Genomic DNA, 24,988 nt, shown 5'->3' with positions numbered 1-24,988 from the left:
ACCCATGTGCCCTGCATTGGCTGGTGGATTCTTATCCACTGTACCACCAGAGAAGTCTGTCAGCTGATTTTTTTTTTTTTGAATTTACTTGGCTGTGCTGGGTCTTAGCTGTGGCATGTGGGATCTAGTTCCCTGACCAGGGATTGAACCCAGGCCCCCTGCAATGGGAGCACGGAGTCCCTGCCTCTGCACCAGCAGGGAAGTCCCCATCAGTTGATTTTCAACAAGTATGTCATGACAGTTCAATAGAGAAAAATAGTCTTTCAACAAATGGTGTTGGATGATTGATATCTACATGCAAAAGGATGGAACTGAATCCTCCTCTCACACCATATACAAAAATTAACTCAAAATGGATCAGAGACATAAATGTAAGAGCCCAAACTATCAAAGAAAACATAGGTGGAAGTCTTTGTGACCTTGGATAAGGCAATGGTTTTTAAGGTATGACACTAAAAGCAGAAGCAACAAAACCAACAAGAACAGCAAACTGATTGATTTAGCTTCATCAAAATAAAAAAACTTTTGCATCACAAAGAACACCATCAGGAAAGTAAAAAGATAGTGCACAGGATGAGAGGAAATGTTTTCAAATCACGTATGTAATAAGGGACCTATATCTAAAACGTATAAAGAACTCTAGCAACTCAATAATACAAAGGCAAAAACAATTTAAAAATGGGCAAAGACTGGAGAGTTCCCTGGTGGCCTAGTGGTTAGGATTCTGGGCTTTCACTGCTGTAGCCTGGGTGCAGTCCCTGGTGGGGAACTGAGATCCTGCAAGCTTCATGGCGTGGTCAGAAAAAAATTAAAAACATGGGCAAAGACTCTGAATAGACATTTTTCCAAAGGAAATATATAAATGGCCAATAAGCAGATGAAAAGATGTTCAATGTCATTAGCCATCAGGGAAATGCAGTCAAAACCACAGTGAGATACTAATTCACCCTCACTAGAATGACTATAATAAAAAAAGACAGATAATAACAAGTGTTTTGTGAGCATGTAGAGAAATCAAAGCCTTATATACTGACGGTGGAAATGTAAAATGTCACAACTGCTTTGAAAAACAGTTTGGCAAATTCAAACTTCGTAGTGACGCAGTGGATTAAGAATCCGCCTGCCAAAGCAGGGGACATGGGTTTAATCCCTGGTCTGGGAAGATTCCACATGCCACGGACGCACTGAGCCCATGAACCGCAACCACATGCTGCAGCTCCTGAAGCCCGTGAGACCTAGAGCCTGCGCTCCGCGACAAGGGAGGCCACTGCTGTGAGAGGCCCGTGTGCCGCTTCTAGAGAGTAACCCCTGCTCTCCACAACTAGAGAAAACCTGTGCGCAGCAAGGAAGACCCAGCACAGCCAAAAACAAATAAATACAGCAGTGTGTGCATGTCAAAAAGAATGTGGCGGTTTCTTAAAAGGGTAAACATAGAATTACCATGTGACCATCAATTCCGTTCTTAAACATACATCCAAGAGAAATGAAAACATATGTCCATACAGAAACTTGTACATGAATGTTCATAGCAGCATTATTAATAATAGCCCAAAGTGGATATAATCCAAATGTTCATCAACAGATGGACGGATAAACAAAATATAGTGTCACCATGCAGTGGTGTATTATTTAGTCATAAAGGGGAATGAAGTAGTGATTCATGCTACAGCATAGATGAACCTTGAAAACATTACATGTGAAAGTTAGTCATAGGAAATCCACATATTTTATTATTAAACTTTTTATTTTGTACTGGAGTATAGCTGATTAACACTTGTGATAGTTTAAGGTGGATGGCAAAGGGACTCAGCCACACACACTCATGTATCCATTGCCCCCCAAACTCCCCTCCCATCCGGGCTGCCGAGTAACATTGAGCAGAGTTCCCTGTGCTATACAATAGGTCCTTGGGAAACCACATATTATAGAATTCTATTTATGTGAAATGTCTCTATAAGCAAATCCACATGTGCTAAGTTGCTTCGGTTATGTCCGACTCTTTGCGACCTCATGGACTATAGCCCACCAGGCTCCTCTGTCCATTCTTCAGGCAAGAGTACTGGAGTGGATTGCTATTTCCTTCTCCAAAGAGACAGAAAATAGATTAGTGGTTTCCTAGGGCTGAGGAGGTTGTTGGGAAAATAAGGGGAGTGGATGTACAAATACAGGCTTCTTTTTGGGTGATGAAAGTGTTCTGGAACTAGTTCTTGGTACAGACTCTTGGTTCTTGGTTGCACAAACTTGCGAATATACTAAAAACCCTTGAATTGTACATTTAGAAATGGTAAAAGTGAACGTTGCTCAGTCGTGTCTGACTCTTTGCAACCCCATGGACTATACAGTCCATGGAATTCTCCAGGCCAGAATACTGGAGTGGGTAGCCTTTCCCTTCTCCAGGGGATCTTCCCAACCCAGGGATTGAACCCAGGTCTCCTGCATTGCAGGCTGATTCTTTACCAGCTGAGCCACCAGGGAAGCCCAGAAATGGTGAATATAGTAAATAACTACATATAGGAAATAAAGTACATCTCAATAAAACTGTTAAAAAAATAAAAGAGGGAATCCGATTGGCCCAGCTTGGTCCAATCAGTTTAGCTGGAGAGATGGGTTTATGGATAAAACATGGCTGCTGCAGCCACCTCTCCCTGTGGGAAGGGTTAGTTCTCAGAGAAGAAGGGTGAACTGTGGGCTGGATAGGCACCATGGTAGGTTTTATCCAGCCACCCCAATTACCCTTAGGACCAAAAGGAAGATTGGTACCCACTCCCTAATCCTCCTCCCCACTAATACCTAAGATGAAATTCTGCCTGGATGCCCAGGACATGGCTCTGTTTACTGGCAGGTCCTTAGGCTGCCAAGGGCGTGTGCTTGGACTCTGTCAGGTACCCAGGTGCTACCTTCCTTCTGCCTCTGCTGGGTGAGACATCTTTCTCTGCCAGTGCAGCCCATTGGCTTCTCCAGTGAGCACCAGGTACCCCTGGGCTGCAGCCGATGCTCCCAATTTCCTCAGCTCCTCCGCCAGGGACCTGGTGTCCTTGACGTGAAGACAGTCAGCCATGTAACTCCTGAAAGTGTCCCTGAGCTATGCAGCTCTGAAGACAGGGGGTTCTGGCACCACTATTATTGAGCACTTACTGTATGCTCACTTTATTTCTGTCGCTTATTTGGTCGCACTGGTCAGAGTTGCAGCACGCAGGATCTTCTGTGTGGCATGTGGATCTTTAGTTGCAGCAGGCGGGATCCAGTTCCCTGACCGGGAATCGAACCCTGCGCCCCCTGCATTGGGAACTTGGAGTCTTAGCTGCCACATCACCCAGGTTCTCACTTTTCATCACACAGTTTACCTGAAGTTTCACAGTCACCTGGTGAAGCAGCTACCACTACTGTCTGCACTTTACAGAAGAGAAAGGGAGGCTAGGGAATTTGGCCCAGTCATCAGTGAGTAGGTCGTGCAGCCAGAATTTGAATCCAGGTCTGTGCTTCATCCCTGGTTCAGTCCAGGCTGGAACAGGATCCTCCTCAGCACCCCCTCACCCCGCCCTATTTGCCCGCTCTTTCCCCAGTGTAGACAGAATGCACCTCTGCCTCCACAGCGCTGTGGGTAGAAGGGCCTAGCCCCCTGCTGGAAGCCCTGGGGTATCTGAATGATAAAGACCCCCAGAAGCAAGAGGCGCCAGGTGTCCTGGAGCCACAGAGGACCAGCGGAGAGGGCAGTGGTGGCAGCACATGCAGAAGAAAAAATTGGGAGGCGGAGACTGACGAATTGTCACCTCTCCAGGCTCGGTTTTCCCATCTGTAAAATGGGAGGTTTGGACTGGCGTCCAGTTTGCTCTCTTCAAGTTTTGATTTTCTGGGAGTTTGCTTTCATGCCGTTTGTCCTTTTACTCTTCTCCCAGGACCTTGATGACGGTGGATGCTCGCTGTTGAATAAGTGAATACAGGCATGAATGAATGAATGCCTTTGAGAGCAGAGGCTCTGCGTCCTTCATCTCTGGCTCCCCGGAGCCCAACACCTTGCCTGGCATGTAGCAGGTTCTCATTCTGTATTTGCTGGATGAATCCGTGATGGGTGATCATGGTGATTAGCCCATCACATGAGGTGGAGGCTGGAGAGAAAGGCTGGGTCAGGAGGTGGGGCACAGCCCTTCTCCAGCTGCTCCCAAGCCTGCTTGGGATGTGGTCTGTGTTAGTGGTTGAGCCACCATCTGAGTGGATTCCCACAGAGCAGAGCTCAGGTTGGCAGGGCCAGTGTTTGCTTGTGGAGGTCCCTGAAGCAGCATCCAAAGGGGAGGACCTGAGCAGAGCGCTTCAGACTCTTTCCCCCATTCTTTTTCTGCTGCCTCTTGCCCTCCCTTTCGGAGACCGCTGCTTCTTTGCTAAAGAAAGAGATGTGAGGAATTCCCTGGTGGTCCAATGCTTAGGACTGTGCTTTCACTGAATAGGACTCGGGTTCAATCCCTGGTTGGGGAATGAAGATCCCATAAGTCCAGTGGTGTGACTGGGAAAAGAAAAAAAAAGAAGAGATGGAAAGAGGTGTGTGTGTGTGTGTGTGTGTGTGTGCCTGCTGCGTGGGCTGGCCAAGCCACGCTCCAGCCATTTGAGATGACCGTGGCACCGTCACTGGCCAGCGTGGGGCTGGCTGAGCATGGAGGGGGTTCAGGGCAGCTTGTCGCTGTTGCTGAACACAGTGTCACGCACACTCCTGCTGACGGGGCAGTTAGAACCCATTCCCCTGTAGGGAAAAGAATCCACCTTTTAAATTGATGGTCCCCATTCTCAGGCTTCTTGGGTGACTCAGATGGTAAAGAATCTGCCTGCAATGCGAGAGACCCGGGTTCAATCCCCGGGTGGGGAAGATCCCCTGGAGAAGGGAAAGGCTACCCACTCCAGTGTGCTGGCCTGGAGAATTCCATGAACTGTATAGTCCACGGGGTCGCAAAGAATCAGACATGACTGAGCGACTTTCACTTCGTTTCCCCATTCTTGGTCACTACACGTGGGCATCTCTAAATCGAGAGAAAGCTCATAAAAGGACCCAGAGGTCACGGTGCTGTCTTATTTCTTCTTCAGGAGAAGGGAGAAGAGGACCTGGAGGAGCTGTGTTCCCAGCAGCCTGGCTGGGGCAGCATTTAGGCCATCCTGTGGTTTGGTCAGAAGACCTCACACAGCCATCCCTACTCGAGGCTTCAGATTTCACCAGCTAAGAATTCAAAATCCTATTAGTAGGGAGGGGATCACGTAGACCAGCAGCAGATGCTGTGTCTCAGCATACCTTCCCTTGGCCCCTGGGATCCCTGATGAAGTGGCTGGAGCCACTGTCCCTGCAGGAGGGGGGGCTTGCCACATCCAGAAAGCTCAATCTCTTGCTGTGTCACAGCCCTTTCAAACCCATGGCTTCTGTCCCCATCCTGTGAGGATTCCTTACAGAACCTGGCGATTCCCTTACAGACCTTCGCCTCTCCAGGTTCTCTTGCTGTGGTTAGCGTACATTCTCTGGGGTGGCGGGAAGAGTGAGGCCAGGGTCCAGGCACCTGTGCATCAAGTCTCTGCTTCCAGCTTTCCAGCCTTCCTTCCAGAAGGCCTGTCCCTGCCCAGCCCACCCCTTGATTCCAGCGTAATGCCTTTTTCATGCATCGGTTGAGGGCCGTGGTCACTGGTTCATTTCTCCCATCTTTGACCACTAGGTCTCTGTTTACTGTGGATTATAAGAATCCTTGAGGCACCACAAAGATGTTCTAGAAGCTTCTGAGGCTGCCCCATCTCCATCAGCCCTTCTCCCAAGCACCCAGAGCATCTGCTGAGTTTGCTGGGGTTGCCAAGGATGGGGCGGGGGGTTGATGTTTTGGGGGTTAGAAAGCTAAATCAGTTCAGCTCACATTTACTGGGCACCTATAATCAAAGCCCAGTGCTGGGCCCTGGGGCTGGTGGGGAAGTAAAGATGAAAAAGACTCCTCCCTTCCACTGCAGGGAACTAGGGTTCGATCCCTGGTCAGAGAACTAAGATCTCACATGCTGTGCAGCAAGGGCCCCGCCCCCCGCCAAAAAAAAAAGAATGACAGTCTCTGCTCATGAAAACGTATAGTCTCATAGGGAGACAGACAGACAGTTGCGATGGGATATGACAAGTGCTAGCAGAGATTCCTTGGAGGATGGAGGGGGCTTTCTGGAGCTTGGTGGTGCCTCAGCCATCTCCGACGGTGAGTGAGGTCAGCTCCCCAGGCAGCAGCACCAGCCTGCGGGCAGTGAGGTGTGAATGGCGTGGGCTGGGAGGGACCTGAGTGCTGTTATTGCACCAGATGGATCACCGGGCACCGGTTCGGGGACAGACTGGGCCAAGTCCAGGAGTGTGGGAGGGCTGTGTGGCTGGCCGGGCTTGCCTCTAGGTGTGGCCAGGAGCCATGGAAAGACTTTCGGGCACGGGAGTCACGTGGCCACATTTGAGTCTGAAGGCCCTGCTGGCTGCCATCTGCTGACCCATTGGAGAGATTGGAGGCTGGAGCTGGGCCAGTGGGGTTGGAGGTGGGGGACAGATTGGAGAGCTCCCAAGGAGGTGGACTTGCCACCCTGGAGCTGCTTTGGACATGGGAAGTGAGGGCCAGGGGAGCCGTCGAGGTGAAGACTCACGTTTCTCAGCGAGCCCTTGAGTGGATGTTGGTCCCGTGTATGGGGATGGGTGAATTTGGGCAGCTAGGGATGGAGGGAGAGAGTAAGGCTTTTTTAAAAAACGTTAATTATTTCTGGCTGCCCCGGGTCTTCATCGCTACTCGCTGGCTTTTTCCAGTTGTGGCGCGCGGGCTTCTCATCGCAGTGGGCTCTCTTCTTGCGGAGCACAGGCCCTAGGTGTGCGGGCCTCAGTAGTTGTGGCTCGTGGGCTTCGTTGCTCTGCGGCACGTGGGATCTTACCTGGCCAGGGGTGGAACCCGAGTATCCATCCTGCCCTGCCTCGAGGATTCTTAACCACTGGACCACCAGAGAGTATGGCTCTGCACATACAGTCTCTGTTTCTCCTTTACCTTCTCCCCTCCCACGCGGCGGATTAAGTCCCGACCTTCAAGCCAACCCCCCCTTCCCCCACCCAGAGAAGGGCGTGGAGGAGAGAAGCAGCATTTGAGGGGTGCTGGAGCTGGTGGGTGGCCAGGGAAGCGGGCTGGGCAATGCCCTCTCCCTGGCCTCGCAGGCAGAGCTGGTGGTGGTCCTGGACTCCTCTCTGCCCAGCCCCTGCGCACCAGGTGTGCCTCTGGCAGGTGAGCACCAGTGAGCGCTGGTTGGTTCCACTGCACTTGTCACCGACAGCTGGCCACACGGGGCATGCAGGGAAGCTGCTTGCAGACATGTTCCAGGTGGCACGGAGAGGAGCATCCCCATTTCTGTCTCAAGCATCAGCTCTGGTCTGTTGATTCTTTAGGATAGTCCCCGGGACTGAGAACAATGCTGGCGTGTGTAGGTGTGTGTGGGCATGTGTGCATGCTTGCCCATGCAGGTGGACATGAGCTTTGAGGGCCCGTGTGGGAGACTGTGTGGTGCCTTTTTTGGCTTTAGCGAGTTCCTATGGTAACCACGAACATGCCTGTTTTGGGATCTGGAGTCGTGGGGCGTGAGTGGCTACAAGGAGAACCAGGCGGGCGGGTGCTTAGCCGGCATTTGGGCTGTGGCCTGATTTCATTGCCAGGCACGAGGGAAGCACCTGGAGGTGCCGTTTGCCAGGCAGCAAGGTCTGCAAACCCCGGGGTGATTTGTGTGCTCCTGGCCCTCCTCCGGGCAGGTCCCCACCATGCCCAGGAAACCCTGGTGAGTCCCTGTTCTGATTTCTTGACGGGCAAACAGCTCCCTGGATCTTGACCAGGTCTGGTGGGCTATCTGATGATGGGCAGCAGAGAGCCAGCTGGCAGCTCTGGCCAGTGGATACTGGACACTGGGGCTCTTCTGAGATGGGTGTGGGAAGGCAGGCAGGAGGGGCTCTGCTTATTCCCTGGGCCCCGTTGGGGGTGTTTTCTGTGTGGCTGGTGAGCTGAATGGTGCTTGTTGATCCCATGGGACAGGGCTAACGGGGACAGGGGCAGGGATATGGGGGAGCAGGATGCAGATGGGGCAGCCTGAGACCTGCCAGCCCAGCTCCAACCATCCTGGGGGCTTCCCCTCACCCTATTCAGCTCCCTGAAAGTCCTTGTGGAACCCCAGGGCTCTGGCCATGCCCTTGAGCTTCCTCAGAGGCCTGCTGGCCTGTCCTGAATGGGAAGGCTCAGAGTCCCGAGGGGAGGAGCCTGGGGGACTCTGCCTGGGTCACCAGGAGCTGGACCTGGCCAAGGCTGGGGGAGAATTGCTCCCACTGGGCTTTGATGAGAGCTCTGATACCCACCCTGCGTGTCCTGTGCTTCCTGTCCGAATACTGTGGACCTTGGGGTTGGTCAGGACCCCCTGCATCCCCTTGGAGAGGCTGCTGATGGATGGGTGCCCGGGAGGCACTCAGGGGTATCTGGATAGGGTGGCTGCCTGCTTCTCTCGCCTTCCTCCTGCTGGTTCCTCTGGGGCTGGGAGCAGGGAGTGGGGATGGGGGTGTCAGGAGGGGAGGTAGATGACCCCCTTGGCTTGTGCTAGGAGGCCCCTTCAGGAGCTGCTGCTCCTCCTGCCTCTGAGGGGTCCCTGGGTCCCTGTGCTGGGGATGGGGGCCATGTGGCAGGGGTTGCTGGGTCTCACTGGGGGGCTGTGGTCCTGGTGAAGGGCAACGGGAGCAAGGAATTAAGACATTCTATGCTTTTTCCTGACCATCTTGGCCTTGAAGGCCAAGTCCAAGCCTAATCCCCAACACCTTTCCTTGGGAGCCTTGGAAAAGGAAGACAGGGAGCCTTCAAGAGAGATCCCCAGCTCTCTGGAGTCCTTGAATCTTAGGGCTTGAGATAAAAAGGTCAAATTAGCCACTATGTGAATCCCTTGTGCCCCTAAAACCAGTCATCCAGCTTGAACTTGATTACCTCCAGTGACAGGGAGCTCATTACCTCATAAATATGCCTGTTCTATTCCAATATGGCTCTGATCGGTCAAAGCTGACCATTATATTCAGCTGGAATCTCTGTAACTGCCACTGCTTGATCCTTCATCTCCTGTCCCTAAACAAGGCTAATAATCCTTTCACTTGAGAGCCCCCTGGACTTCAGAAGGTGGCTCCTGTTCCCTGAGTTTTCTCTTCTGGGTCATCCCTGGCCTCCTTGGCTCTGTTTGGGACTTCTCACCGAAGTGTTCAGGTTTTCTAGGCTTCATTTCAAAGCCTGGACAGAGGAATTGGCCTAGGCAGCTTGCAGGAGCATGATGGACCTGATGATGGACAATGAAAAGTCATTGGCTTCAACCTCCTTATTTACAGACGAGTACACGGAAGCCCCAAGTGGGGATGCCCCAACCTGAGACGGCCCAGCACAGAGGTGGTGGATGCAGGGTCAGGACATGAGAGGTTGGCTGTGTGCGTCTGTGCAGTGCCTGACTCCTTTTCTGCTTCCCCATCCACTCCTCCATCTTCGCCACTTGCTGATTTAGGACCTGGTCTTGTCTTTCTGAAGACAGACCTGATGGCTGCTGGGATCTGGCAGGGCTGGGAGGGGCCTGGGGGGAACAGCAGGCACACATTGGTGCTCTGCCAAAATGCCGCTTGTCTCCCCAGACCTTCCACATTACAGGAGAAGCTGGAAATCTGGAATTTTCGGCAACAACTTGACAAGTAGCTCAAGAATTAAAAACACGAGGCCACATGTGACCCATCCTGTAGGCCAGATTCACCCTACCTGTGTGCCCCTTCTGCTGCAGGGGGTCAGCCCTGTGCGTCTCAGCTCCCTTCTCCCTGGGGTCGATTCTGTGATCCCTTCTCCCCAAGTCCCCCCTAGCTGGTGCTCTCACCTCCTGCCTTCAGCTGTTGGCTAGTCATTTCCTGCTCTGGCCCCAGACTGGACACACTCTCAATTAACCTTTTCTGTCTTCCAAATCCAGTTCTTTCCCTGTCACTGGATTGTGAAGCCCCTGAGTCACGGGGCTTGGTCCTCTCCCGCCCTCCTCCCGGCTCAGGCCCATTATCTCCTGCCCAGACAGGGACAAAGCCTAATTACCTCCTCCTCGGGCCTCAGCCAGCTCTGACTAATTCATCATTCTCACAGCCGTTTCTAACTGCTCCAAGGAGGCCTGGATCTGCATCCCGACCTTGTTAGTGCCGTTCCACTCAGACTTGTCCCTGGGGCCTGGGCTGGGGACTGAGCAGTCTCTGGTCGTGCTTACTCCTCAGTGACTTCTCTTCCTGGCGTTAGTGTCCACTCACTGTTTGTGGTTCACAGCAAATAGTTGGATCCTCCATGGCCCCCAACCAAAGTAGTGGTTCCCAAGCTTTTCTGGGAAGCTTAAGAAAAATAAAAATTAAACTTAGGCGTAAGAAAAATTCTCATGTCCAGATTGCACTCAATTCCAGATTTGGAAATCAGTGCCCAGGATGCCCAAATTTGGAAATCAATTCCAGATTAGGACTCAGTGCCAGCACTTTATTTATTTAGCTCAATCTTTTTTCAAAAAAATTTTTTAATTAGAAAAGTTTTTATTTTTGGCTGTGCTGGGTCTTCATTGCTGCATTTGGGCTTTCTCTGGTTGCGGCGAGCGGGGGCTACTCTTCATTGCAGTGCTCAGGCTTCTCTTGTGGAGCACAGGCTCTAGAGCATGGGCTCAGAAGTTGCAGCGCACAGGCTTAGTTCCTCCTCGGCATGTGGGACTCTTCCCGGAGCAGAGGTTGAACCCATGTCCCCTGCATTGGTGGATGGATTCTTAACCATTAGACCACCAGGGAAGCACCTGGTCTTCGTTGCGACATGCAGGATCTAGTTCCCTACCAGGGATCAAACCTGGGGCCCCTGCACTGGAAGCTTGAAGTCTTAGCCACTGGACCACCAGGGAAGTCCCGTGCCAAAGTACTTTTTAAAGATTCCCAAGTGATTCCAACGTGCAGCCAAATTTGGGAACCCCTGTCCGAAGGGATAAACAAGTGCACTGACTGTCGTTGTGAATATGGGCTGCAGGTGGGTGAGTCTCTCTAGCCCAGGGTTTCTGTTGACATCTGGGGCTGGAGGATTCTGTCTTGGGGGCTCTCCTGTGCCCTGTAGGATGTTGAGCAGCATCTCTAATCTCTGCCCTTGAGATGCTAGCAGCCTGCCTCTTAGTAGTGACAATCAAAAATGTCTCCAGGCATTGCTGAGTTTCCAGGGCAGGGGTGTAAGAGCTCCCCCAACCCACTGAGAAACATTGCTCCTGGTCCAGCCAGATCCACTTCTGCCCATTCTATAATTTTATTTATCTATTTGTTTTTGGTTGCACTGTTGCTACATGAGGGTGTTCTCTAGTTGTGGAGAGCAGGGGCTACTCTTCGTTGAGGTGCACAGGCTTCTCTTTGCAGTGGCTTCTCTTATTGCAGAGCACAGGCTCTAGGCACACTTGCTTTGATAGTTACCACTTGCAGGCTTTAGAGCATGGGCTCAGTAGTTGTGGGGCACAGCCTAGTTGCTCCGCGGGCCTGTGGAATCTTCGCGGACCAGGGATTGAACGCGTGTCCCTTGCATTGGCAGGCGGATTCTTAATCCACTGGGCCACCAGGGAAATCCCTGCAGCATCCTAAACTATGTGCAGAAGACAAAGCTACCAGCCAGTGAACCTCATCTTAGTGGTTAATCCAGGGGCTTTGGAACCAGGCAGCTTATGTTTAAATCCTGATCCCACCAGCTGGGTGACCTTGGGCAAGTTCTTTAACTTGTGCCTCAGTACATGTCTAGTTTTGTTTTTCTGTTTTTGTTTTTGTTTTCTTCTCTTGGCCTTTAGCTCCTGCCAGATGATGAGATTGGCCACTTCCTGGGGTTTCTGCCTTGATGTCTGCTTATGCTGTTCCCTGGGTGTGAGAGGCCTTCCCGTCTCCTCCCCCATCGGTGTCATCTCGCCCATCCCACCAGGACCAGTTTAGATGCTGCTTCCTCTATGACTCCTTCCCTTTGAGAACAAAGCACTCCCTTCCTCAGGCTCCCAGAGCAGCTGGAGCCTCAGGGTCATGTTTAAGCTCCTCCCCCGTCTGGTTTCTTTCTGTCTGTGTCCTTGTCCCCTTGAGGGCTGAGCCTGTAGGAGCCTCTAGGGTGCCCCGCCCTGGCTGTTTGTTGTCCAGGTGAGGTGGCTGACCCCTCCCTGAGCTGTGAATACCACGCTGTCATCCTCCACCCCAGGGCCGAGCGCATTCTGAGAGGGTGGAGTGGGCGGAAATCCGTGCCTGGCAGGCCACAAAGCCACATAACTGAATTTTGGAGCCCTGCCCTGTGGTGTGTGTGTGTGTGCGTGTGAGACAGCAGCCACTACCTCTTTCTCGTCACCGTGCCACTAGCAGATGCCATCTGGAATTGAGCAGCTTTGAACGTCAGACTTTCCCTGGCCCGTTCCCCTGCCATGCCCTGTCAGTCCTGTGGGTCAGCTCTGCCTAGAGGACCAGTGGTCATCCACCCTGGCTGCAGTGCAGACCCACCCTGGGGACTGTGCTTCCTGAGGCCTGGGTGGGGCCCAGGAAACCTGTGTTATCAGGCCCAGAGGTGGCGCTTCTGATGCAGCTGGGTCTGCAGCTGTTTGGGAACTAGTGACATTTAAATCGCTCCTTCCTCACAGTACAGATTTAGTGGTTAGGTTCATGTGTTCTGAGTGATCTTGGGCAAGTTCCATAGCCTCTCTGTGCCTCGATTTCTTTATCTGGGGATAATAATAGTACCTATATGGCATACTGTTGTGAGGTTAAAAGGAGATAATCCAAGTGAAGCATGGAGCACAGTGCCTGCTGCCTAGTTAGTGCCTGGTAAGTGCTACCTGCCTTAACATTTCTGATATTGGTGATAATGGTCCTGGGCTGTGTGGATGACACGTATCCATGTGACATGCCCACGTGCATGTAAGCAAGCAGATCACCATGGGCAAACCAGAGCGATGTGCAACCTGCTGCAAGGCAGAGCCAATTCGGACCCCATGAATGGATCTGTTTCTTTGACTTCAACCTTTGCTTTTCATTGCTTACATTATTATAACCATACATGTGCTGTGCTCATTTGCTCTGGACGGGTATCCCGCCAGGCTCCCCGACCTTGGGATTTTTTCAGGCAAGAATACTGGAGCGGGTTGCCATTTCCTCCTTCAGGGGATCTTCGCGGCCCAGGGATGGAACCTGCATCTCCTGTGTCTCCTGCACTGCAGGCAGATTCTTTTACTGCTGAGCCATTGCAGAAGCCCCGAAATAAAAACCCCTGTAATAAAAAGCCTTGGGGTACCCTGCCCCTCTGATTAACACATCCCCTCCCCAAGCTTGGCCATTCCAGGAGATATTTACAAGATAATGGTCTTTACTTCCTCAACTCCTCCCCATCTCTGTCCTAGAAAAGAACCTGGCACTCAGAGTCCTGGTAAGATGGTTATTTTGAGACAGTAGTCTTCCATCTTCTTGGTCAGCTGGCTTTCCAAGTAAAGTCATATTCCTTGCCTCAGCACCTCGTCTCTCAGTTAATTGGACTATGTGTGGTGAGCAGACCAGGGCTGGACTGGATGACACACCCAGACCCAAGCCTGCTAAAGACAGACACTTGCAGGTGGAGGTCACTGCAGGCTCACGCACAAACACACCTTGCTAACCATACCAGGAGGGACGGATGTGTACACGGGGCCCAGGTAATCCAGGATTTTATTTCATTCACACGCTGACATTATTCCTGGAGTTAGCAGCACCTGGGCCGAGCTCTGGGCTCTCAAGGTGCCCCTTGTTTCCATAGCAACCACAATGCAGTAAAAATAGGACGAGAGAAGAAATGGAAGAGGGCTGAGCCAGCTGTGAGGGGCATCCTGCCTGCTGTGGGCTTGGTCTCCACATCCTGGGCCACACCAAGTGTCCTGTTTTGTTAGTTTATTTTTAGAATAAAGGCATGGCAAACCTCTGAGTACTCACGACCCAGAATCGACACTGTTAACATTTTGTTGCATTTTCATCAAACCTTTTTAAAACAAATTGTGGTAAAATATATACAGGGGCGTTGAGTACATTTTGTAATGTTGCCCAACTATCACCACGATCCATTTCTGGAACTTTGTCATGATCTCCAGTTGAAACTCTGTCCCCATTAAACACTAACTCTCCATTCCCTGCCTGCTGCCAGCCCCCGGCAGTCACCTTTCTGCTTTCTGTCTCTATGGACTTGACTATGCCAGGGACCTTGTGTAAGTGAAATTATGCAATATTTGCCCTTTGGTGACTGGCTTATTTTTCTTCCCATAACACACCCAAGGTTCATTCATGTTGTAGCATGTGTCGGAATTTCCTTCCTTTTTAAGGTGGACTGTTATTTTATTGTTTGTCAGTGTCACATTTTGTTCATCCAGTCATCAGTTGCTAAGACACTTGGGCTGCTTCCACGTTTTGAGTGTTGTGAATACTGCAGCTGTGAACATGGGTGGACAAATATCTGAGTCCCTGCTTTCAGTTCTTTTGGGTAAAACCCAGAAGCTGAATTGCTGGATCATGTGGTAATTCTATTTTTTAACTTAAAAAAAAAATTACTTTTATATTTTGGTTGCACTAGGTCTTCGTTGTGGTGCACAGGCTTTCCCTAGTTGTGGCGAGCAGGGCCTCTTCTCCAGTTGAGGCGAGCGGGGCCTCTTCTCCAGTTGAGGCGAGCGGGGCCTCTTCTCCAGTTGAGGCGAGCGGGGCCTCTTCTCCAGTTGAGGCGAGCGGGGCCTGTTCTCCAGTTGTGGCGAGCGGGGCCTCTTCTCCAGTTGAGGCGAGCGGGGCCTCTTCTCCAGTTGAGGCGAGCGGGGCCTCTTCTCCAGTTGTGGTGAGCGGGGCCTCTTCTCCAGTTCTGGTGTGTGGGCTTCTCATTGTGGTGGCTTCTCTTGTTGTGGTGCATCGTCTCAGTTGCTCCTCAGCGTGTGGACTCTTCCTGCACCAGGGATGGAACCCATGTCTCCTGCACTGGTAGGCGGAGTCTTAGCCACTGGACTACCGGGGAAGTCCCTGGGTTTCTTTTTGATTCCATTGACCTGTCTCTTGAATCTTGTACAGGCCCAGACGTGAAAGAGAGCAAGGTTTGCTCAGGGAGTTGGTATGGCTGGAGTCTCAGGAGGGTGAGGATTCATCTCCAAAAGGTGGGGGCCTGGTCATGCTGGTGGGCCTGGGAGGTCAGACTTCAGAGTGTGTATTCAGTTTATTGAGCTGCGGAGAGGTAGATAGCTGGAGGTTTTGAGTCGAGGTCTGGAGGGTTACTGTGGCTGCTTGGGCAGACCCAACAGGATCCTGGAAGCAGACAGACATGGACCAGCAACTGCTCAGGAGAGAGATGAAGGTGGCTTCAGGTATGATGTGGAATCAAGATGCTAGCAAGATGCTCCAAGATGGAATCTGCAAAATGTGGAGGCTGGCTGGACTTGGGTTGGGGGGAAATGAGGGAGCCAAGGACCGTGGCCTAGTGTGGCAATGGGATGAACCAGATCATTGTTCGTTAATCATGTTTTGTTTCTTTCAAGCTGTAAAAACTTACATGATGGTGGTTTGATATAAAGCTATGTAGGACTAACAGTCATTTTAGCAAATACTGAGTTTATTCTCTGTATCTGTACTATATGAAAGGGGCTTCCCAAGTGGCTCAGTGGTAAAGAATCCACCTGCAATGCAGGGGACATGAGCTCCATCCCTGGGTCAGGAAGATCCCCTGGAGAAGGAAATGGCAACCCACTCCAGTCTTCTTGCCTGGAGACTCCCATGGACAGAGGAGCCTGGTGGGCTACAGTCCATGGGGTCGCACAGAGTCGGACATGACTGACTAAACAACAACAACTTTGGTGTGAAGCACTCTTATATGCATTGTCTTGACCCTCTCCCAATCCCTATAAGATGTGTGCTCTGATTTCTATTGCACAGATGGAGAAAAGTAGCCTCTGAAGCAAGAAAACTTGTTTCAGGTCGTACAACTGGCAGCCTGGGACCTGGGCCAGGTTCATCTGTCTCCAAACCCTTGCTTGAGCCTGCAGTCAAAAGGCAAAAAAGGTCCTGGGGAGCTCTTCAGTCGTGTGGGGTCCGGCTCTTCCAGTACCGGGGTGTGCAGCATTCTGGAAGCGTGGAGCCCTGCCTGGTACCCACCAGTAGCTCCAGGGGCCTGGGCCCTCTGTCTTGCAGTTGCAGGCATTCATGCCTTCCTCCTGCCTTCCCTAAGTGTGTCTTGTATTCATAGGCCCTAGAAGAGGACCCAGTTGGTCATGACTCTTGGTGGATGTGGCCAGAACCCAGGTCTAACCAGCTTACATGAAAAGGGAATGTCTTGGTTTTTATAACTGAAAGGACCAGGGAGTCAATCAATCTGACCTGAGACATAGCTGGATCCCAGGCCTCAAACAATCCTCCACATCAGTGCTGACTAATATAGTTACATGTTGCAATTTAAATTAATGAAAATGAAGTACAATTAAAAATTCAGTTCCCCAGTCACAATATAGCCCCGTTTCCAGTACTCAGTAGTCATCTGTTGACGGAGATGCACATACACAGAACATCTCTATCATCACAGATAGTTCTGTTGAACAGCACTGGACAGACTCCCCTGGAGGTCGTCCAAGGGCCAGACAAACCCAGAGATTCTACCCAGTCTGAGCTAGCTCACATGCTGCGGAAATATTCCCAGACTTTCAGGCCAGAAGATGTCTGAGCTGCCTAAACCTTGGCCACTAGGTGGCGCCAAGGAGGTGGCCACAAACTGGGTCTGGATCCTACAACTGTCCCGTGAAGCGGCTCCTGCTGTTTTTCCCATTTTTAAATGGAGGAAACTGGGAATTCCCTGGCGGTCCAGAGGCTAAGACTTGGCGCTTTCACTGCCGCGGCCCTGGCTTCCGTCTCTGGTTGGGGAACTAAGGAACTAAGATCCCGTGTGCCATGTGGCATGGCCAAGAAAAAGGCAACTGGGAAGAATGCGAAACAACAGAGAGCATTTATTGGTTAAACAGAGTAGGGAAACAACGAAATTGAATATGAAATAATGTATTGGCCGAACATTCTATTGCCTGAGCAGAAGTAAGGAGGCTTGACTTGAGAAGAAGGGGTAGGTAGAGACAGCAGTGGCTCTTCTGGAAGGGACATCTGGAGTTTTTGCTGCCAAGGTCAGTTCTGAGTGCAAATCATACAAAAGTGGACCATTCAGACCTGATGGAGCCTCTCTAATGGGGGAGGCAGACAGGAGCCGAATGGAAAATCCAGGTGGCCTCAGATAATGCCCAGACTTGTAAAGGAAACAAGAGTGAGGTGGTGGGGGAGGGGCACAGGGGGCTACTTTAGGTGGGGGTCAGGAGCAGCCTCTCCGTAGAAGTGACGTTTCAGCAGAGACCTGAAGAAAGAGAAGGAGCCAGCTGTAAGATATCTGGGGGAGAGGCATTCCAGGTGGTGGGCTGCTGCTGCTGCTAAGTCGCTTCAGTCACGGCCGACTGTGCGACCCCATGGACTGCAGCCTACCAGGCTCCTCCGTCCATGGGATTTACTAGGCAAGAGTGGGGTGCTATTGCCTTCTCCGCCAGGTGGTGGGAAGAGCAGGTAAAGAGGCCTGGAAGGGGAACAGGCTTGGCAAATGTGAAATGAGGAAGCAAGGGGGTCAGGGAAAGGGATGGGGAGTTTGTCCCCTCCCAGATGGGGACACAGACAGTTCTCCCCAGCACCAGCAGGTGGCGCTGTTAGCCCAGCCCTGCCAGCTCTTGGGTGTGGTGAGTGGGGCAGGTGCTTTGACTTCAGGTTTGTACAATAATTTAGGAACGTGCACCCCTGCCCGCTGGGGAGACTGAGGTGGATGCATGTGGGTGCCTGGCCAGGACCAGAAGACCAGGTGGCCAGAATCACCAGGTGGTGATTTCCTGACTGTTCTGCTCCATTGGCTGTATCATTTTCAATGTTTGTTTGCTCGTCTCTCTGCTGTCCCCTGGGTATCTGCCTCATTTCCTTGTCCCTTTGTTTCTCTGTCTTGCTCTCCCAGCCTCTGCTCCTCCTCTCTCCCGTCGCTCCCTGGTGCAGCTGGTTCCTGTCTCAAAGATTAATTACTCGCTTTCCTGATGGTAGCTCTGGTGAAGGGCGTGTGAGGAGGAGTCAGGAGGAGAATGTTCCTCATCTCCCTGCCTGCCCCTCCTTCCCGGGGCTTCAGTTCTCCAGGGCAGGCCAGGACTTGGGTGATGAACCTCATCAAAGGGATTCCACCTTCCAGTGCCAGGCCCAGCTTACCTCCAGCAGGCAGCCCTGGCCTCACACCATTGCTGACAGTGGGAACCAGGGCTTGAGTTGCAACCGAAGATCTGGACAGCAAAGCATAAGACAGCAAAAGAGCAGTCCCCACAGGGATTTTTATGATGGGTCATTTTAGTTGCAAAGGTAAAGCATCTCTCTTACCCCCATTGGAACATGCTTTCTGAATTATTTCTCAGTGGAGACTGAGCTGGTCGCAGCCTGGAGTTGACCTCCTGGTTGTCATTGTCAGGGTGAAGGCTGTTGGGTGAGCTCAGTAGTTAAGAGCTTAGTGTCTTAAAGCTTCCTGTTGGGTGGGAAGTCCAGCTCTGTACCTTACCATGGACCCTCCAGCCAAATGCTTAATCTGTCCGTTGACTTAATCTTTCTGTCTGTTGGCTGCTTCATCTGAAAATGGGAACAATAATAGTAACACCATGTAGGTTGTCATGAGGATTGAGTCAACATGTGTAAAGTGCTGCCACACACATGATAAATGCAGTGAAATTACTTGCTCTCATAGCTACATCACTTTAATTAATAATTAAGTCTGTATTTTACTTGCAGCATATTATTAATTGATAGTAATATAATAACAGCAGTGGAATAGTAATGTGTTATTAGTGTGATACATAGGGCTGGGGCTCAGCAGTGGTGGCTCCTGGGCTTAGTTGCTCCACGGTATGTGGGATCTTCCTGGAACAGGGATCAAGCCCACGTCTCCTGCATTGGCAGGTGGATTCTTTGCCACTGAGCCATCAGGAAAAGTTTCTTGCACTTGCGAGATGTATTTCCTTAGGAAGAGTCCTCAGAATGGAATAACCGACCCTTTAGGCCTGAACTTCTGTTTTTATGACTATTGCTAATTGTTTCCACAATACGATCTAATGTGTTGTGGTTATCTGACTAGTCTATTTCTTTATAATTTATTTTGAATAGTAGATGTGTTTATGTGTATTTGGTTCAGAAACCAAAGTGATTAAAAATGATATATGGTGAGAATATTTGCTCTCGCTCCAACCCACCCTGACACCTCCTTCTTAAATCCACTTACCAGGTTTTTCCAGTGCTTCTGTATTCCTATATTATATGAACATTTATTCTTCTTATCTCATTCCTGACATGGGAAGTAATATCCCACACAATATGGTCTCACATCTTCCTTTTATCACTGGAGAATACATCTTACAGTTCTTTCTATATCCGTCTGCTGAAAGCTTCTTCCTCCACCTCCTTTCTTTTATAACTCTGTAGCATTTCACTCTGTAGATTTCCTTTTAGAAATTGATGATTCTTTTAAGAAATTTAATTTTACATCACACAAGTAACATAAGAATACATTTTTTTTTAAAAAAAACGAAATCAGAACATCAGTGATACAATTTCCAGGCAAGGGGAGAGATAAATTAGGAGTTTGGGATTAACATATACACACTATAACATATACTACACACACTGCTGCTGCTGCTAAGTCGCTTCAGTCGTGTCCGACTCTGGGCGACCCCATAGACGGCAGCCCACCAGGCTCCCCCGTCCCTGGGATTCTCCAGGCAAGAACACTGGAGTGGGTTGCCATTTCCTTCTCCAATGCATGAAAGTGAAAAGTGAAAGGGAAGTCACTCAGTCGTGTCCAACTCCTAGCGACCCCATGGACTGCAGCCCACCAGGCCCCTCCGTCCATGGGATTTTCCAGGCGAGAGTACTGGAGTGGGGTGCCATTGCCTTTTCCGACTACACACATTAGCACGTTATTATATATAAAATAGATAAACAACAGGACCTACTGCATAGCACAGGGAACTATACTCAGTATCTTATAAAAGAATATATATGTATATATAACCGAATCACTTTGCTGTACAGTTGAAACTAACAGAAATTGTAAATTAACTATACTTCAATTAAAAATATGTTACAAATAAAGATGCAGTCTCCTGTGGCCACAATGCCAGTTGCTTCTTCCCCTCACAGTAGCCACTATTCAGAGTTTGATACATACTTTCTAAATATTTTTGCATGTGTCTTGAGTAATGGTTGATGTCCATATATATGTATTTAGTTCATTCCTTCCAAACGTTGTATAGTATCTAGCTTTGAGTATATCACATGTGCTTAGCAGTCTCTGTTCTAAATGGTTGCTTCTGATATTATTTACTCTACAGAAAGTGCCGGAACAGCCCAGCACTCATCTCTATACACACATACGAGTGTTTGTCTAGATTTGAGTAAATCTAGCGGTGACCTTGCTGGGTGATGGGGTGGGTGACTTTTTATTTTAGTCATACTGCTCAATTTCTCCCTGGTTTCTGTTCCCACCAGTAGGCATGTGCAATTTGGGTGACACATCCTCTTTGTTGTGGCTGCATTTTTCTGACTGCTCACCCCTGAATTTCTCCAGCTGTGTTGCCTGTCACACCCTCTGCCCCTTCCTGCACCATCCTCCCTAAGTCAGTGAATTGTTGCCCTCTGAGGTTCCTGCAGCCACCTGGAATCATTCTAGGATGGTCTTTTGCTGAGAGTATCTGCAGCCTTTCCTTTTTCAGGGGCTTCCCTGGTAGCTCAGCTGGTAAAGAATCTGCCTGCCATGTGGAAGACCCTGGTTTGATTCCTGGGGTTGGGAAGATCCCCTGGAGAAGGGAACGGCTACCCACTTCAGTATTCTGGCCTGGAGAATTCCATGGATTGTGTAGTCCATGGGGTCACAAAGAGTTGGACATGACTGAGCGATTTCACTTCACTTACTTCTTTTTTAGAAGCCTGAGGCTCCAGGGAACTTTATTAACCAGAGGGGTGGCTGGCATGTTGTCTGTGAGACTGAAAGCGCTGACTTCCCTGGCCAGGTTCAGAGGGGTTGGCCTTGGCTTTTCATTGGTTCATCCTTGAACCTTGGCTTTTCATTGGTTCATCCTTGAACGGGTTCTGCTCTGAGGGTCCCTTGGGCACAGCTTGGAGCCCAAATGCAGTTCCTCTGCCGATTGAACCCAGAGGCCAGTTCTCACTGGGCTGGACTGGGGTGTTATCAGTTGATCTCAGACCCCAAGGTCAAATTCTAAGTTTCTTGAGAGGCCTAGAACTGGGCAATTGAGTGGGAAGGGAGTGACCATGGATGCAATTTCTGTCACCTACACCCACTTCCCTAGAAAGGAACCTTGAGATGGAAAAGACCATCTTATCGAGGTCTCTGTCATTAGTTCTTAACCACTTCATGTACTACTCCATCCACCTGAATGCTCATACTGCATCCTGTGCGTGTATATGGAATTTCCAGCCCTCACTTTACAGCTGAGAACGTAGGATATAAGGAGGCATGGGTCCTGAGTGAACAGATCTGCGCAGCAGTTGGGTCTGCTGACTCAGGCCCATTGCTCTTTGCACACCCATCTCTTGGGTCACAGAATGCGTGCACATATGTACAGGCATGCTCCCTGCACTCATACAGATATGTGTGCAAATTTAAGGACAAGTATTGGCAAGGGTGATATGGTTTTTTACCACTTTTTTCTTTCTTAAAATATTTTAATTTATTTATTTGGCTGTGCCTGATCTAATATGGGATCTTTAATCTTTGTTGTGGCATGAAGGATCTTTAGTTGTATGTAGCATGTGGGATCTAGTTCCCTGATGAGGGATCGAACCCAGGCCTCCTGCATTGGAAGCACAGAGACTCAGCCACTGGCCCACCAGGGAAGTCCCTGTTTTCAGCTTTTTGTTTTGAAAATTATCAACCTGTGCAAAAATGAGAAGGACTGTGCATTGAGCAGCTGTACTCACCCAGATTCACCACTTATTAATATTTGCACAGCTGTTCTTGCTTTCTCCGTAGAATGAGAGTAAAGCAGAAAGTAAGTGGCCAACATCGTAATACTTCATATGTAAATTCTTCAGCAGGTGTCTCTCCCAAATAACATCATTTTCTGATGTAACCACAACGCTATGATCACATGTAAGAAAATGAATGTTAATTTACCAGCATAACTTAATATACAGTCCATTTCCAAATGTTCCCCAAGTTGAAATGTGGATTGTATATTAGATTATGTTATTGACTTATTATTAATGGGCTTCCCTGGTGGCTCAGACGGTAAAGAGTCTGCCTGCAATGCAGGATACCTGGGTTAGATCCCTGGGTTGGGAAGAGCCCCTGGAGAAGGGAACAGCAACCCACTCCGGTATTCTTGCTTGGAGAATTCCATGGACAGAGGAGCTTGGTGGGCTACAGTCCATGGGGTCACGAAAGAGTCGGACATGAAATGTGACTAACATTTTCACTTTATTATTAATGGTCACTCTTTGCACTTGGTTATTGCATTAGTCTTTTTAAATGTGGAACAACAGACCTAGCAAAGTTGTCTTGTAGAATATCTCACTTTTTATTTTTTTTAAGTTTATTTTTAATCGGAGGACAATCGCTTTACAACATTGTGTTGGTTTCTGCCATACAACAAAGGAAATCAGCCATAATTATACATATATGTACATACATGACATATATATATATATATATATGTATGTATGTGTGAGCCTCCCTCCCCCATCCCAGCCCTGTCCCACTTTTTTTAGATTTGTCTGAATTTTTTTTTTCCAGTGTTTTCTTTGAATAAGCTTTGATTTTACTGAAGAAAGACAACATGAGTGACCCACATGCTGACAGTGAGGAGGAAGGGAGAAATTCCTGTTTTATCTTCAGCTTCAGATTTAAGCCCTCCTGCCTTCCCCTTGAGTAGGGTTGGGATGATCGTCCCCAAGCCTGTCATTCATGGGCTGTGCTGGTGCGGCCAGGTCTCTTTGGTGTTCCCAGGGGCTCCTCCTGGAAAGACTTTCCTGTGGCCCGTTTTGGGGGATGGTCCCCTTGGATGAAGGACTTATGTGCTTTTTTTACTTGTCTAAAGCTATTGTTTTGCTCCTTCATGGGTTTTCTCCCCCATTGGGTAGAGAGCTCATATGTTAATTTTAACTAGTTTACTAGTGACAGAACTCTAACTCATACTAGTTTAAGAAGAGAGAGGAAAAAAAAAAGACACTTGAAGGAATAACCGATCTAAGAAAACAGCTTCAGGAGCGGCTGGATCCAGGTGGGTCAGACAACACCATCACTCTGTCCCTCTCTCTTGGCTCTGCTTTCTTTTGCATTCACGTCACTCACAGGCAGTTCTCCTTCCATAAGACAGCCACTGACTTTGGACATCCTGAGGAGTGGTAAGCTGCTTTCTATGGTGCCGACAAAACTTTGGGTTTTCACACATTTGCACCGGCTCGGTTTATATGCCCATCCCTGAAGCAGTCACCTTGACCTGATGAATAGAATACATAGATTGGCCATGCCTGGACCACATGCCCACTCTAGAACTTGCAAAGGGACAGCCCCGTCTGAACCACAGAAGCCAGCCCTGGTGTCAGGGCACTGCCCGAGGGAAAAATCAGGGCCTGTCGACCAAAACAAGGGGCCTAGGTGCTAAACAGGCAGAAAAGTCGGCCTCCCTTAGTCTGGCAACAAGCGTGGTGAGCCTCTGATTGACTGCATCATTTCCTAATCCCCTTGGGTCACATCCTTTTCATTTGGGTTTTGTGGGAGTCAGTAACTATGGAGACCACTTGTGTCTGGGTCTCGGCACTGCTTCTTAGGAGCTGTGTGATTCTCGACAGAAGAGTTAACCTCTCTGGGTCTCAGTTAACTCACCTAGCAAGTGGGGATGATATTAATGTTCCTTCCATACAGAGCTATGAGCACCCAGTGGAATAAAAGCTGTGGATGTGCTTGCACCTGTCAAATGCTGCATTGGGGGGAGGTGTTTATCACCCTCCGAGGTGATTCTTGTGCTTCAAGGGGAGCAAGTCCTGCCCGTGGAACCACTCCTCAGACCCTTGGGATGGTGACCTACACAGGGCAGTGGAACCTCGGGATGGGTGGGTTATTCTACACTGGTGACTGTAGCAGGGGGGCACGGCCCTGTCCCACAGGGGAACCGTCTGAGCCTTTTGGTCATTTTTTGATGCGGAATGGGAGATGGTGGAAGTAGATGGGCTGGAGGAGAGGGCTCCAAAAATCTAGCATTTCCTGCCAATCCTGGAAGAATTTTTCAAAAGTATTTCTAGAAGAATAAAGGAATGTACTTCTTTCTTCATGCCCAAGGGTGGGTGGCCAGACCCCTACCCGTCGCTCAAGTGTGGGCCCCGGAGTCAGACTGAGTCTGTCCAGGGTTGGCCCTAGACACGTTCTTCTGCTCATCTATAAACATTAGAAGGATACTGACACCCTCCTCTGTACAGCTGTGTCACAGGCGAGGGGACTTAGAGACCTTGGAGTTGGACCCGCTGCTTTGAGGTTTCTCCTTGCCAGGCTCACGAGTTGTGCCAACCTGGAGCAGGGCTTTCAGTGTAAGAGTTGTTGGCATTTAGTTGCTCAGTTGTGTCTGACTCTTTGTGACCCCTATGGACTGTAGCCCGCTAGATTCCTCTGCCCATGGGATTTCCCAGCAAGAATACTGGAGTGGGTCGACATTTCCTACTCCAGGGGATCTTCCTGACCCAGGGATTGAACCCGTGTCTCTTGCATTGGGAGATGGGTTCTTTACCACTGCACCACCTGGGAACCCCCATCCTTTTATCCTTTTAGCCACATTACCTAAATTTTTGCACCTATGAGAAGGCAGAGAGTGGGTCTTCATCTCTGGGACAGCAATGCTCTGCCCTCCCCTCCGGCCAGTCCAGCTTGACTCC

At 49.9% G+C, this 24,988-nt stretch overlaps 1 protein-coding gene across 7 annotated transcripts in view; it reads left to right on the top strand.

Moving 5' to 3' along the window:
- RAP1GAP2 (RAP1 GTPase activating protein 2) overlaps nucleotides 1-24,988 on the top strand; it is a 216,526-nt gene that overhangs the window by 37,684 nt on the left and 153,854 nt on the right. Inside the window, exon 1 of one of the 7 annotated variants that reach the window (XM_086359673.1) lies at nucleotides 7,757-7,788. The exons of the other annotated variants lie outside the window; for them this stretch is intronic. Coding sequence (XP_086215799.1) covers nucleotides 7,772-7,788 — 17 coding nt within the window. The 5' untranslated portion in view covers nucleotides 7,757-7,771. Of the gene's footprint in view, nucleotides 1-7,756; nucleotides 7,789-24,988 lie in introns of those variants that run through there. 7 annotated transcript variants of the gene reach the window in all.

This window comes from Bos grunniens, chromosome 19 (assembly GCF_055505025.1).
Source record: "Bos grunniens cultivar Pamir isolate PY7600 chromosome 19, Bosgru_T2T1.0, whole genome shotgun sequence".
NCBI classification, from domain to species: domain Eukaryota; kingdom Metazoa; phylum Chordata; class Mammalia; order Artiodactyla; family Bovidae; genus Bos; species Bos grunniens.
Note: the sequence above shows the minus strand (reverse complement) of the source record. Positions and strands in the feature narration are given on the sequence as shown.